Source organism: Gopherus evgoodei, chromosome 1, assembly GCF_007399415.2.
Source record: "Gopherus evgoodei ecotype Sinaloan lineage chromosome 1, rGopEvg1_v1.p, whole genome shotgun sequence".
In the NCBI taxonomy this organism is placed as follows: domain Eukaryota; kingdom Metazoa; phylum Chordata; order Testudines; family Testudinidae; genus Gopherus; species Gopherus evgoodei.
The window spans coordinates 414,880-430,928 of NC_044322.1; the positions used below are offsets into that span (position 1 = coordinate 414,880).

At 47.6% G+C, this 16,049-nt stretch overlaps 1 protein-coding gene and 1 pseudogene across 1 annotated transcript; both read right to left on the reverse strand.

Annotated features, from left to right (window-relative positions):
* The window catches only part of LOC115647952, a 36,947-nt pseudogene extending 31,905 nt beyond the window's left edge, over positions 1-5,042 (reverse strand).
* A 6,742-nt stretch (positions 5,043-11,784) lies between these two features.
* Positions 11,785-12,732, reverse strand: LOC115645478 (olfactory receptor 52E4-like). The gene has a single exon (XM_030550171.1). The coding sequence runs from the start codon at positions 12,730-12,732 to the stop codon at positions 11,785-11,787; it is 948 nt and encodes a 315-aa protein (XP_030406031.1).
* Positions 12,733-16,049: the final 3,317 nt, after the last annotated feature.

Consider the following 16,049-nt stretch of genomic DNA (forward strand, 5'->3'; position numbering starts at 1 on the left):
TTCTTTTGTTATTTTTTTTAAAGTGCTAGTATAGACAAAGCCTGAGTTGCATGCTAGCGAAGACACTCACTGCCTCAAGTCCTGCATTGTTTAAGAAAATTTCCGCTGCAGAGGTCCCTGTCCAGTTCAGGGCCCCTTGTGCTGGGCTTTTTACAAATGCAGAAGGAGAAACCACCACTGTCCCAAGGAGCTTATAAATCAACTGAAGATAAGACACAGCTACTGTGTGTAACAAACCTGAAAGAGGGAGACAGGAGAAGTGGAGGAGTAACAGCACTAAGAAAGGGGACTCCAGACTGCTGGGTGTGCCTGAAGTGTCCAGCCCTCACCTGGCTGTTAGAAGTATGTCCTGGGCCTGTAAAAACAGGGCGCACATAAAGGGGAACTAGATCAGGTCTAAAGAGAATGGGCCATTGAGTGGCGGCTGCAGCAGACACACAGTTGGGAGTGCATGGCACTCCATTAGTTTTGTAACTATTCTTTAGTTCTAATCACGCCTCCCTTCTTAAAGTGGAGACCGGGCCTCCTTCTTGTGAATGCCCAACCCAGGCTACCAGAGGGGAGATGGGAGGAGAGGGCTGAGATAACAGGGTTGTGGTGAAGGGACAAAGAAGCCATCAAAGAGATGGAACAACTGGAAACACCCAAGGAGTTGAAACTCTCAGGCAGTGCACTGGACTCCGAGAAGAGATTCCGACAGAGTTTTGAGATCGATCGATTCAAGATCTGGGCTTTTTGAGGAAGAAACCAGCAGACATTGAAATCTTTTTAAAGATGTCAGGACTTGAGGTAGTAGGCGTCTTTACTAGCATGCAAGTCAGGCTTTGTCTAGACTAGCAAGTTTTTCAATAAAACGTTTGTCGGTCACGAGTGTGAAATTACCAAAAGTGCTGATGTGGTCAGCGCTGCCTGAGCGGGAAACACTCACTGGGGGTGGTTTGGTGATGTCGGAAGGAGAGCTCTCTCCCATAGGCATAGAACGGCCATTCAGAAGACATTATAGTGCTGCATCTTCAGCGCTGCAGCTGTGCCACTGTAAGGTCTGTGATGTAGACATAGCCACAGTCAGGCAGAGGGAGCAGGTCATTACACAAGCAGCAAAGAATCCTGTGGCACCTTATAGACTAATAGACGTTTTGGAGCATGAGCTTTCGTGGGTGAATACCCACTTCGTCAGAATACCCACATGTATCTGAGGAAGTGGGTATTCACCCACGAAAGCTCCTGCTCCAAAACGTCTGTTAGTCTATAAGGTGCCACAGGATTCTTTGCTGCTTTTACAGATCCACACTAACACGGCTACCCCTCTGATACTTGACACCATGCAAGGCAGGTTATTACACACTTGTTCAGAATTTTGAAGAGCCTTGCGTACTGCAAAAGAGGAAAACATTCAAAGGCTAGAATTTTCTCCTTAGAAGAGAAAAGTAAGGTGAGTCCTTTCAAGAATTCCTAACAGATGCAAGCAGATCAATGGTCATGCTTCTTCGTGGAACTTTCCTGGCTTATGCACCTGTCGTAGTATAATTCCCAATTCTGGACCTTAGCGTCCAGGATATGGGTACTAGCATGAATTCCCCTAAGCTTAATTACCAACTTAGATTCTGTAGCACTGCCACCAATCAGGAATTTTTAGGGCCTGATACCCTCTGGTCCCCCCAAAATCTTCCCAGGGGACCCCAAGACCCAGATTCCTTGAGTCTCACAACAAAGGGAAATAAACCATTCCCTTCCCCCTCCCTTCTTCCTCCCAGCTCCTTCCCGCCCTAGGAACACTAGGAGATCGCCTGATTCAACTTCTTGAATCACCACACTGAGAGGAGTGTTACCCTCCCCCTCACCCAGAGGCAATACAAGCTGCGTGAATCTAACACAAAGAGAAAATTTATCCTTCCCTTCTCCCCACCAATTCCCTTGAACCTTAACTAGGAGAAAACATCAACAGGCCTTAAAAGCAAAACTTTTAATAAAAAAAGAAAGAAAAAAAGTAAAAGGTTTATCTCTGCACTTTAGATGGTAAACATTTACAGGATCTTTCAACTTATAAACAATAGAAAGAAACTTTCTCCAGCAGAAACACAATTTAAGCTACTTCCAGCAAGTACACATATGTAAATGAAAAAAAACAAATTAAAAGACTATGACCGCCTTTTCTTACTCACAATTCTGAATAGATAAGAGACTGTAGCAGGGAGATTGGCAGTAACCTGGTTACACCTCTAGCCCCATCCAGGACCCAGAGAGAACAAAGCCAAACCCAAAACCCACAAACAAAGGGCTTCCCTCCACGAGATTTGAAAGTATCTTGTCTCCTGATTGGTCCTCTAGTCAGGTGTTTGCAGGTCACTGTTTGTTAACCATTTATAGGTGAAAGAGACATTAACCCTTAGCTATCTGTTTATGACAGCACTGCCCCGGTGGAATAGGCTAGCAAAAGGATATGAGTCTTTGCTCAGAGTCCCTTCAACCAGAGGCCTGCCTCACCTCAAGAAATCTAGTTCTTTTGTTATCCCTGTTCTTATCTTAGCCTTTACAACATCCTCTGGTAAGGAGTCCACAAGTTGACTGTGTGTCATGTGAAGAAATACTTCCTTTTATTTGTTGTAAACTTCCTGAGAACTCTCACACACACACACACACACACACACACACACACACACACACACACACACACACACACACACACACACATCATAATATGCAAATAATTTAAACAGAAAAGAAACACAAATAAAGTGAAACCCTGTTGCCCTAAGATTCCAGTAACATTGTGACATAAATTTGCAACACCAATGAAATGAACAGCATGTGCCTTAATCATAAAATGGAGGTGAAACATCAATTTGTTTAGCCTATAGGATTTGGGATCCCTCTGTCTCCAACGGAAGAAAACCAATATGAAAGAGAGAAACAATGACAGCATGTACATGCACAGATTCTAGTTGTAGACAAAACCATTGTATAAAAAGCTGTGTCCACGAATAGGCAAATTGAGCTCCCTCTGGGAGACTGCAGCAGGAACCATCCCTCTACTGCTAATCAAGCCATGAGAGATCCATCAGCCTCTTACACTGTTGTCAAGGATGTGAGTATAACTATCTTTGTAACTTGTGCATAGCTCTGTATTGAATTGCTATTTAGTTGGGTAATCATGACTTTAATTGTAACTGTAATAAAACTACTACAAGATAGATGACTTTGTGATTGCATGTGTTATCTGCCTGTGATTTCTTGTGTTCCTATGGGCTCCAGATCTAGAAACAACAGAAATAACCCTGCTCAACTTGTAATTAATCTCAAATTGAATAAAAGACTACACAGTACACACCTATTATTTCTCTGGGACCTTCTTAAGAGTGGTAGTTCATTGCCAATATTTTGTATCACAGTCCTTCTTGTTACCGCTGGTTGAACGGCTGTGCAGACTCAGGAAGTGGTCTCAAAAAACCAAGAAGGGCCTTCTTCATGAAGTTATGCAGCAGTCTCTTGCTAAAAATAAAAAAAAATGCATGAGTAACGGGACAGTGAAAGGAGGGTATGCACCAGGAGAGTGTGGACTGCTGGCAAGAAACCTCTGAGAGGCTCCTAAATATTAGGGAGCGCCAAGCAGACTTGATGCAGGTGCTCCTAGTACTGCATACAGAGCAGCTTCATGCCTGCCCCACCCCCCACAGCAGTCCTTGTCCCAAACCTCTTTCCTTTGCACCCCATGTCACCACCAACACCGTTTGCCCATCATCCTGCTTCATATCACCTGCAGCTGCCTCCAACACGTACACCTTCACCGTTCAGCCCTGCAGACTCCAACCATTACCCGCAGCACTCAAAGCCCATCCACAGGCAGTTCAGCTCAGATGAGGTGCAGCACCCGTTACACGGCACTCCAGACAGCAAGATTGCATATGACACCTGTAGGTACACAAATCTGTAATGATTCTGCACCCCCAAACACCACTTCCCTTCACCTTTCCCACACCCTGGGTAGATGTGTCACCTCATGTGAAACATTCTTTATTGCATTAAGTGAAAGAAAGCATAGACCAGAAAAGCAACAGGCACTGCTAGTCAGTGTATCATATGGAGCAATCAGAGATGCCTACGAGCATTGGGAGCACTGCACTCCCATGCATGGCACCAAACATGACTGCCTTTCAGCAAGGAATTGCTTCCTCAAAGCATCTCTGATCCTCACAGCCCTGCGCTTTGCCCTTCTAACAGCCGTGGTCTCTGGCTGTTCAAACTCAGCCTCCAGGTGCTGAGACCCAGCGGTCCATGCCTGAGTGAAGCTTTCACCCTTCCCTTCACAAATATTATGCAGGGTACAGCACACAGCTATAAACACAGGGATGTTGTCATCGGCCATGTCCAGCTTCCTATACAGACCTCACCACCGGGCCTTTAAAACAGCCAAAAGCACACACAACAGTCATTCTGCAGCAGCTCAAGCCATTGTTGAATGGCTCCTGGCTGCTGTCAAGGCTTCCCATGTAGGACTTCATAAGCCACGGCATGAAGGGGTAGGAAGGGTCTCCCAGGATCACACTGGGCATTTTGACGATGGTGATCTTGTTGTCTGAAAAGAAAGTCCTGGCTTGCAGCTTCCTGAACAGGCCTGTGTCCTGAAAGATGCATGTGTTGTCCATCTTTCTGGACCAGTCTGTGTTAACTTCCATGAATCAGTGCACAGTGATCCACAAGTGCCTGGAGAACCATGGAGAAATACCCCTTCCTATTAATGTACTCAGAGGCTAGGTGGTCTGGTGTCAGAATTGGAATATGTGTCTCAACTATCACCGCTCCATAGTTAGGGAACCCATCTGTGCAAAGCCAGTCACAATGTCACATACATTGCCCAGAGTCACGGTTTTTCTGACCAGGATGCGATTCATGGCCCTGCAAACGTGCATTAACATGAATCCAATGGTCAACTTGGCCACTCTGGATTGGTTAGCGACAGATTGGCAGCTGTCTTGAGTAGCCAGCATCCACAGTGCACTCACCATGCACTCACACTTCATCAGCAGGGCAGCTCTCATTCTCATGTCCTTGAGCCACAATATGGCAGAGAGCTCATCACACAGTCCTGTGCCAGTGCCTTTTCTCATACAAAAGTTCAGCTGCCACTGCTTGGCATCCCAGACTTGCATGATGATGTGATCCCACCACCCAGTGCTTGTTTTCCGAGCCCCAAAACTGGCGGCCCACTGTGGTCATCATGTCCATGAATGTCACAAGCAATCTCGTTTTGTCTCTATTACAGGTGTCAACATCTTCATAGGACTCCTCATCCACACTTCCCATTTAAGGAGTAGTTGGACTGCTGTTTGTGACGTGTTAATGAGACCCATCAGGATATTCATCAACAGTCTGGGATCCGTTCCCACAGACTGAAAAGTTGGACAGAGTGTGCGGTATAAAAATTGTTGAAAGATGGCATCAGATTCAGATGGAAAGGATCAGACTGCTGGGATGAGAACCAATGCATGACAGGGTATTGAGACAGGACCCAGGTTGCCCCAAGAGCCCCTGCCCCCTTCCCACAAACCTTGGCTGCTGAAGGGGAAGAGGTGCTCTGTGGGTTAGCTGCCTTGTAGCAGGGTGGTCACCCGCTCCTGCCATGAGGGGTTTAAAGACAGTCCTGGGACAGGGCTGTGGCAGGGGAAAAGCTACTAGGCTGATTGGAGAAGCAACCACAGCTGGGCCACGCCCCAATCAGGCCTCAGCTCACCCTATATAAGAGGCTGGGAGCCAGGAACTCAACAGTCCCTCTGTCTCTCTCTCTTGGGAGAAGGGCCTGGCTGCAGGGAGCTAGAGACAGGCTACCTGATGGAGCAGGGCTGGGAAAAGGCAGAGGAGCTGGGGAGCTCCAGCCTGGAAAGCCCCAAACTGCCGCCTAGCATAAGGCCAACATGTACTGGGGGTTGCAGAGGGCAGCCCAGGGGTAGGGGTAGGCCAAGGCAGCAGGTCCAAACCCAACCTTGCCAGTGAAGAGTAGGCTGATACTGCAGTCTGCCCCAGGGTGCGGGGGCTAGACGATGACTGGCAGTAGCCTGATACTGAGGGGAGGAGAGGATAGTTTGTGAGGCTCCCCAGAGAAAGGAGACCCTGAGAGAAAGGGGTTACTGCCAGGGGGCAGCACCCCAGATAACAGAGCACCAGGTCCGGGAGGGACACGGTGGCCAAGCGGCAGCAGGACACCGGCCTGCAAATGGCACTCCGGAGCCTGGACGAGCTAATTCCCAGAAGTGACCAGCAGGAGGCACTGCAGGGGTGAGCCCCCCACACACTTACAAGTGGTGGAGAATGTGGGCAGAATTGGTCTGGCCAGAGTAAGGACAGCGGAACTATTGCCCAGAGACACTGGAGTGACACAGGGGATGATGGATCCCAGGTGCACCCGGGTTTTCTATGTGGAGTTCCCAGGTGTAGTCCCTGGGTTGGCCCCAGTGTCAGCACACCAGAAGAAGGGGGCTGATGACCTGCAGGGGGGCTGGGAGACCCATAGTGGACTGTGGGAGATGCAATTGGCCCCCAATGGACAGATGGCCCAGCTGACGGAGGAGCAGAGGGCCCTGATAAGGCTCCTCCAGAAGGAGTTCAGGAGGAACTACCGAGGGCCGAAGGAGGAGCCCAGGCCCAGGAGGCCTGGCATGGAACGGAAGGCATGTGATGCCTGTGCCAGGTGTGGACACAAAAGGTGGAACTGTCCCTACTGGGCTGGGGGCAGGGTGCCTCACCCATAATAGGGACAGCGGCAGGTCCCTCTGGCAGTCTGCCGGGTGAGGGAAGCCAGGAGACTGTTGTTGTGTTGGACCTGTGGGCGGAAGGGCCATATATGGTGACAGTGCCCTGCCCCAAGGGCCATGGCCCAAGGCAACCCAGGGAGGCCTGGCCTGGCGAGGGACCAACAGAAGAACAGAAAGTCCCGGGCAACCCAGAAGCAGGAAGCCTGCTGGGGCTGCCAGGAACTGGGGCCATCTAAAGAGGCACTGCCACCTCAGAGGGACTGAGCAGTGGTAGGAGGAGGTGCCTGTCTGCCCGATGGGAATAAACATGTTGAAGGTGGTGGCTGGGATGGAGAGGACCCCTCAAGATGCTAGGACCCAGACCGTCGCCACGCCAGTTATGAACAGAGAGACCCAGACGGACTGGGCCCCGCAGAAGGCCAGGACCCAGGTGGTTGTTGAGAGAGTCGCAATAGGCACCCAGACCCTCAGGGAAGAGGGCCTGGCGAAGTCTGGCCTGTGCGCACATAGCTGGAAGCCTCAGAGCAGGTCCACCACAATGCTGAAGCAAGGGCTTTGTACCTCGCGAATGAGTATGCGGCTGTCACCATGCAGGAGACCTGCTTTTGGAAGCAGCTGGAGGACTCCGAGAAGAAACAGACAGCACTGGAGGCACATGGGCAACTGGTCCAGGCCAGGAGACTCTCCAACCCCGAGGGGTGCTGATCTTGAAGGGGGGGTGTGTGTAGTGGGGTGGTCACCCGCTCCTGCCTTGAGGCGTTTAAAGACAGCCCTGGGAGAGGGTTGTGGCAGGGGAAAAGCTACTAGGCTGATTGGGGAAGCATCCGCAGCTGGGCCACAGCCCAGTCAGGCCTCAGCTGGGCCTATATAAGAGGTGGTTAGCCAGGAGCAAGCAGAGTCTCTCTCTGCCTGTAGAGGGAGAAGGGCCTGGCTGCAGTCTCCCCAAACTGGCCCTCTGTAGAATTTTTGAAACCTAATGTGGCCCTCAGGCCAAAAAGTTTGCCCACCCTTGTTCTATTTCCTAAACATCACTGGTAATTAACTACCTGGATTAACATAAGATTATTATATATTAAGCAGGTAAAGAGAGATCACCAGAAACTTTACAGAGACATATAGAAAATGATATTATTGCTCCCAAATTCAATCTAATAATATTTCCTTTTCATTTCTGAATTAATCGAATAATTCCCTAGACAGGAAACCATTGGTTACACTGGTCACCTCTAACAAGCTGACAGTAAACGTAGACTACTAGAGTCATGAACTTCGTCCAGTTCTTTGATAATAAAAGTCTACATATAAAAGTTCCAGCCTACTTAAGGTGGAATGGCCCTAATTACCATTTACATACTTTTCTAACCTGACTCCAAAGGGTGAATCTGGGTCAATAGGCTGCAAGTTGCTTAACTCTTTCTGGCTATTTGCACACAACCCCTTTTACAAGGCCTGGGACTGTTTGGTTTAGCAATCACGGGACTCAAAATGGAGAAACTGGAACCAGAGTGCGCCCAAGGGGGAGCTCTGGGAAGGGTGGGCTGAAGCAATTGGAGAGTGTGGAGAAGCTGAGCCAAAGCTAGTCTCAGGGCCTTGGTGCTTGGTGGGCAGGTTTCTGCTCCCAGAGGGAGGCACTAGAATGGAAGCTGCACCGCTAGAGTGAGCCTGGAAACCCAGAGGCAGAGGCAGGGCCTGAACAGTGCTGTGACTCAAAATCACAATGGTCTTATTTGTGGGCTCCAAACACACTCAGCTGGTGAGCGTCCAGCTGCACAAGCTTCAGTGGAACTGTGACAGAAAACCTGGAGCAGCTACTCAGATGTGGAAGGGGAGTGGGCCTGGCCAGGGAGGTGCCACAAGGCATTTTCTTCATCCAAATGTGTCTCCTTTGCCTTCTGTGTTTCCCCAAGTGCTCTTGTTCCAGTATTAATCTATCTGGTCTTCCCTGAGGGAAATGTTCCTGGAACACACGATGCCTGTTTGGGGCCAGGGAGAGAGTTTGTGTCTCCCTTGGAAAGTGCTCCCCAGAACGGCAGAGACAGGGAGTCCCTGTTCCAGTGGGTTTTCTCTCATCTCGCTCTCTCTCTCCCTCACCCTCCTACTCTCTATCTTTCCTCATGTATTCAGGTCCAGATCTCTCTTTCCTTTTTATCTCACCCAAACACAAACGTGTCTTCCTCCATCTATCACTTCTAAGTCCCTGGTCATTACCAACTAGGATCCTGCAGCTGTGGTACCCTATAGACTAACCTGCTTGTTTGCCTATATATATTTTCTTATAAGTTTCTTATTTTCTAATGGATTTGATTATTTGTTTTATTAATAAGTTTACAGATTAATATTGGAGTATATTTCCCCTGTAACACAAGGGACCTGCAGGCCACATCCTGTATGTTGAGCTAAAGCAGGTAGCAGAGATAAAAAGGTTTGGGGAAAAGTGCAGCCAGAACCTCCTGTGGAAGTTGTGGAAGTGTAGGTATAGGGGCTGCAACCTTGCACATTCTCCATAGGCATGCGCCAGGGTCTGCCTCATGCCACAAAATGGACAGGCATCTGGAATGGGGGTGAACTGGGCCATGTACCTGCCTGTGCTCACTGCTCCATGAAGGACCCACCAACCAATCACCCTGGTGGGCAATGGGATCGGGGTGGAGTACTTTCTGGCCCACCGGGTTTCCTTGCACTCTGAAGGTGGTACTATATCCCGCCACTTGGTATCAGGGCATCTGAGGAAGTGAAGTGCTTGGAGCATGAGCATGTAATGTTGTTCCCTTGAAGGAACTCAGAAATGAACTGGCTTCAGGACATGCAACCCGCTTGGATCATAAAAGGGAGGGGATAGAGGTAGTTATGGGACAGGAACATAATAAAAAATTCCAGCGGTCCTGGGGTGTGTCATAGCATTCTTTCTCAGATCTGAACCGTAGAGTTCAGAAAATGAGATACTAGCATGAATTTTCCTAAGCTTAATTACCAGCTTAGATTTGATAGGCTGCCACCACCCAAAAATATAGTGTTTTGGGGCACTCTGACCTCCCCAACCTTCGCTGGGGCCCCAAGAACCCAGACCACTTGGGTTCTTAAAACAAGGAGAAATAAACCATTCCCCCACTTTCTCCCTCTCAGAACTTCCCTCCCTGGGCTATCCTGAGATACTGATTTAACCTCTTAAATCACCATACAGAGAAGCATCTCCCTTCCCTTCCACAAAGAGGCAAACAGATTCAAGGAAAACAGAGCGAGATTTTATCTCTCCCTCCTTCTGTCTCCCCCACCCGTCCTGGTGAGTTATCCCAATCCCCTGGAATAACACAAAGGAAACAGAAAAAAAAATCAATCAGGTTATCTAAAAAGAATTTTTTTAATAAAAGAAAGGAAAAAGTAAAGAATTATCTCTGTAACTTCAAAATGTCAATATACAGGGTCCTATAGTTTACAGATACCAGAAAGAGACTTTCCCCACAGTACCAATACAAATCAAAATATTACCAGCAACTACCGCCTGTTTTACTTACTATATGAAAAGAAACTTAGAGAGCCTGTAGTAATGTCTGGTCTCTCTCAGACCCTCCAAGAGAAGAACAAAGAACAAAGAACTCACACCCAAACTTCCCTCCACCCGAATTTAAAAGTATCTTGTCTTCTGATTGGTCTTCTGGTCAGGTTTCCAGTTTCCTGCTTGTAACACTTTACAGGTATAAGAGACATTAACCCTTAACACTCTGTTTATGACAGGGTGAGGTTTGGATGGGGAGCATCCCTGTGGCCCACGGAGATGGGCACAGAGGAAGAAGACCACTAGTGCTGCGTCTGTACTGATGGTGATGCACAGCCTGTCTCTATCTCCGGAAAGGGTAAGGGGGCTGCACGGAAGAGACCAGCTCCTAATGCATCAGGGAGCAGAGACTAAAACAACACCCACTGAGGTTTGCCCAAAGACAGGGGAAATGAGACAACCCTTAGGCAGCAGTGGTATGGAATATGGAGAGGACAAATATAAACAGGGCTTCTCTCATCCCTCCCCTCCCACCTCCAGTCTGTGCCTGTGGCCAAGGCTCAGGCCAACCTGAACTAAGGTCTTCTGCTGCTCCAGCCGGGGTGGTCTGGGCTCTTCCCCTCCCTTGGTGATTCCTATAGTGGCTGGAGGTTTGAACTTCTCCCAGCTGAAGCAGAGGCAGGCTGGGCTTGGGGCTCCTGCCCCCTTCCGCCAAGCTGCTTCACATCAATCAGATGAGGATTGGCATGTTCTGTTCATTCCCTCTGAAGCACCTGGCACTGGGCACTGTCAGAAGACAGGCTACTGGGCTACATGGACCATTGGTTTTACCCGGAACAGCCATTCTGATCTTCTTATTTAGACCTCAGCTTCCTATTGGAACCCACTATACCCCACCCCCCTCCCAGAGCTGAGATAGACCCCAGGAGTCCTAACAGGGTCTCTCTCTCCAAAGATCAGAGGGGTAGCCATGTTAGTCTGGATCTGTAAAAGCAGCAAAGAGTCCTGTGGCACGTTATAGACTAACAGACATAGTGGAGCATGAGCTTTCATGGGTGAATACCCACTTCGTCAGATGCTCCAATACATCTATCTCTCCAAAAAGTTAGTAACAAAGTAAGAATAAAAATTAAAATTTTAACACTAACCAGTGACCTTAACTAACTTGCCATAAGATCTGAGAACATATTGGTTTTAGACATGACAGAGTTGCAGCTGACAAGGGGAGGGGAAGAAAGGAGCAAGGGACAGGGGCAGGGCCTTGGGCAGATGACACACAGTAGAGTCAAGACTTGACAGAAGAGCTGAGGCAAGATTGCAATTTCAGGGATCCAACTGCCAGTAATTAGAAAGGTGGCAACTCAGTGTAGTGTGCATAGACTGACTCCCCAGTTCATCACAGTGACACAGCACAGTAAGGACAGGGAAGTGTTTAATGTCTCTCTGTCTGTCCCGTAAGTGATTCAGGGAAGAGGCCCCATCACCATGCATGAAACAGCTCTGCACGGATCTCAGTCTGAGAGCCAGAGCACAAGGAGAAAACATTTAGGTCTCTTTATGAGTAAAGAGCTGGAGCAGCCTGACCCGGATCTGTTTGGTCCTCACCCCATAGATGATGGGGTGGAGCACGGGGGGCACCACCAGATACATACTGGTAATGACAACACGTAAATGCAGTGGCACTTTGTGGCCAAATCGCTGTGTGAGGGAGGAGAATAAATCTGGGATGTACAAAGCTACGATGGCACAAATATGAGAGATGCAGGTCCCAAAAGTTTTGAGCCGGGCATCCTTTGTGTGGAGACGGAAGATGGCCCGGAAGATCAGAGTATAGGACACAGCGATAAAAAATAAATCCATTCCTATCTCAGAGAAAAGATTAAACAGGCCGTAGTAACTACTGATGCGAATGTCAGTGCAGGCCAGCTTCACCACGGCTATATGCCCACAATAGAAGTGGGGAATGATGTTGGTTCTGCAATATGACCACTGCTTCGCCAGGAAGGGATAGGGTAATGTGAGTATGCCACTACGGAGCATCACGGCCAGGCCTACCTTGGCCACAACAGAGTTTGTCAGGGTCATGGAATATCTCAGAGGATTGCAGATGGCCACATAGCGATCAAAAGCCATGGCCACGAGGATTCCAGACTCCATCGTTGAGAAGGCGTGGATAAAGTACATCTGAGTGAGGCAGGCACTGAAACTGATCTCCCTGGAATTGAACCAGAAGATGCTCAGCATTTTGGGTACAGAGGATGTGGACATGACCAGGTCAGTGACAGCCAGCATGCAGAGGAAATAGAACATGGGCCCCTGAAGGCTCGGCTCCATCTTCACGATGAACAGGATAGTGAAGTTCCCCAACATGGCTAAGGTGTACATAGCACAGAAGGGAATGGAGATCCAGACATGGGCTCTTTCCAGGCCAGGAATGCCCAGCAGGATGAAGGTGGATGGGTTGGTGAAGTTGGTTGTGTTGGAATCTGACATGGAGTAGGGGAGAAGGTGTCCAACTCTGATGCATAAGAGTATCTCCTGCAGGTACCGTATTTTGTCCTGACTTTCTGTGTGTTCCCAGGATCTCGGGTGATGGTTGCAGTAGAAATATCTGAATGGAGAGACAACATTAGTATGAGACACTACATGCACTAGTGGAGGCTGTTCTCATGGGAGAAGCAGACTGATCACTCTTCACACACTGAAAAATTACTCAGAGAAAATAACTATGAACAATGTCCCTACTAAATCCAATTCCATATTTTGTAGTGCTCCCTGGATTAATAATTCCTACACTTTGTAATGGGGGAATCTTAAGAGATACTAGCAGGAAACAGAAGTGCGGATAGTGGTTATCCATCATTGTTCCTTAATGCAATGAGAGCCAGGCTAGGGAGCCCATACTGTGGGGAGTTCCCAATTCATCCATTTCTTTGAAATCTGAGTGGAAAAAAACCCAAACTTTTGGGAATACATGTGCTGGGAGAAACATCCCAACTAGAATATACTTCTGGGAAAAGACCTGGGACCCATTAATAGCAGCTCGAGAGAAACACCTTATCATTTGCAGTAGTGGAGAAATCAAAACAATGTTCCCATGACTAAGATATGAGATGGAGAGTAACATCTTCGGGAATGTGTTCAGTTTTGGTCTCCCAGTCTCTATCAAGGGTATAGCACATATAAAAGGGATTTCCAAGACAGGCTCTGAGAATGGAGAAGGCTGCCAATATATAAAAGTCTGGGACTCTTCAGGTTACACAAGAGACAAAGAAGAAAGCATATGATATAGGAGAGGAAAATAAAAAATGAAACTGATTTACATGCAAATGGACAGTTCCCAATCAGTACTATCTATAGACACTTAGTGCTCCAAGGTGACAAATTCCCCAAAGCTGAGGAAATTTGTCAGCAAAACTGATTGAGAGGAAAAATTCAGACAGAAAAATATGAATGAAAATTGGTATTTTTTTAGAACAGTTTCTTAGCAGAAAAATCATATTTCCACCATCAACAAAGTGAACAACTTTGGGTAAAAACCCAGTTCAGTGGTAAAGTGAGGGAAACAATTGGGGGTGGGTGGGAGGGAGCAATGAGTAATACAGAGGAAAAAGGGAAAATAGCCAAGAATAAAAATGTTAAGTTAAGAAAATTGATAAGGGATGTGAAGACATCAGGGAAAACTCCATGTTTGGCAGGGCTTATGTCAATTCCTGTGTTAAAATATTAAAAATAAAAGGAAAGGTTTTGTTTTGTTTTTTTACAAAATAATTGACAGGTTAAAAACAATGGAACAGTTCATATGGGATTAGTTCAAAACAAGTCTAGAAATGTTATTAATGACTGTCACCAACAGGGTTTATGCAAAACAGGTCTTGTCAAATAAACATGATTTTATCCTTTTATGAGAGTACCTACTGGTTGATCAAGGGCATACATTTTGTTAATCAAGGGAACCACACAGAACATATAGCACTGAGAAATGGTAATTGCTATCATAATTTATATTTGGCCCCTAGAACTCCTTGCTACCAACATTATTGGAGCAAAGAGCATAGAAGAATGGGATTCACAAATGGATTGTCCATTCTGGGGATGCTGGTGGCATCCCCTGTAGTTAAGGCTGGCTGACACCTTCCATTAGAAGACATAATTTTCAGTTTCTTATAAGTTTGTCAAATTTTAGGTGTTTGGACTGAAATTTCCCATTCTGGGTGTCTCTTTCGAGCAGAATTCCTTTTTGAAAGTTTCAGGCATAACAATTCAGCCGACTTCTCAAATGAAGCTAGGAGTAAGTATGTGTTACCCATGTTGAAAAATTCTCATTATTTTTCTACTGAGGAGCCCTAACACCTCCAACCTTTCCAGCAGACAAAAGTCAGGTAACAGCCCCTGTTTCCCTGGCGCTTTAATAGCCAGAGCCCTGACATGCAAGAGGAAGGGGAGACAGCATCTGTGCATTAGCACGCAGCGGGCTCCCAAAGTCTGTCCTCGGTTCTTGCTCCAAAAGGAGTTTTGCCTCACTGGGGCCTGAGGAAAGCATGGGCCGTAGTCTCAGAATTTGGCCTTGTATTGCACATCTACTAACAGTCCATCAGGCGGGATGCGCAGGGGTGCACAGAAAGGAGTGACATTTTGACCAGTGATTCTTTAGCAAACTCATCACTTATGGCAAGAGCCCTGGGATGTGTCATGTTTGTGCAGAGGGAAAAGGACCACAAACTTACGCCACAGGGTTTGTCGATCAGGTGAGCTCCTCAACAAGAGATGGGTACCTGTGAATTCTGAGACGGAAGTGTCCTCCATAGGAATCTTCCTCAGGAATCTGTGACCAACACCTGAGAATTTTCAGCAACATCCCATGCCAAGAGCCGACACAGGGTTGTGCACAGTTTATAATGTAGCTCTGTGTAATCCCTGTGGGGTTCTCTCAGCCTCTAGAGGACAGAGCATCTGAATGTAAACAGGCTGCAGAAAAGCATCTCTCCACTTCTGTGCTAATTATCCCACTTTAGGAGTGAACCGTAATTAAGGGACCTTCCCAAAGGGAGATGAGAACTCCTGGTCTCTGTGCTGAGTCACAGAGGAATTGGATGCTCTGTGCATTTGTGTATCTTTATAAATTATAGCTGATTAGTAAAAAAAAGCATTAATGCCTAGATTTCCACAGGCTCTGGTGCCCTGTAAATGCCCAGGATTAGTAGATAGATAGGAGAAAAGGAGAACTGGAGAAAGATGACTAAGGGAAACATGAGCACTAAATCTTCTCACTATTGTCATACTGTTCAGCACCCTTTAGTGAAGGACCTTCAAAAGGGCTAGCAAAGGAAAGGCATTATGAAAATATCCCCAGTATACAGATAGGTAAACTGAGGCACGGGGCGATATGGGCTGGCCAAGGTCACACAGAGAATGAGACACACGATGACAGATAGAACCCAGGAGTCTTTATTTCCCTGCTGTAATCACGGTCTCTCCATCACACCAAGAGGGAAATGGACTCCTGCTCTTTCAGGGACTGTTCACTGGGTGGGATGCAGAGGAAAGGCTGGAAGAAGGAGTCTTTAGCCATTGCCATCCTGTCAAGGTGAATCTGAGTTTTTCACAACTAGCTGCTGTTTATGAGCTCCCGCTCCTGTGAGTTGTGAACTCTGGGACTGCACTTCCGCTCCCACTCAGAAACCTGCCAACGCATCACAGTCACTGGGGGCGCTTCAGGGGAACAGACTTAAGCTGCATCCACACTGGCAGATGTAACGATCCGGGAGTGAACCCCGCCCAGAGAGCGCTGCAAGGATCGCGCTGCTGTG

Bases quoted from the DNA above. Each gene is read 5' to 3' on its own strand.
- LOC115645478 (XM_030550171.1), bottom strand. From the start codon at position 12,732: ATGTCAGATTCCAACACAACCAACTTCACCAACCCATCCACCTTCATC.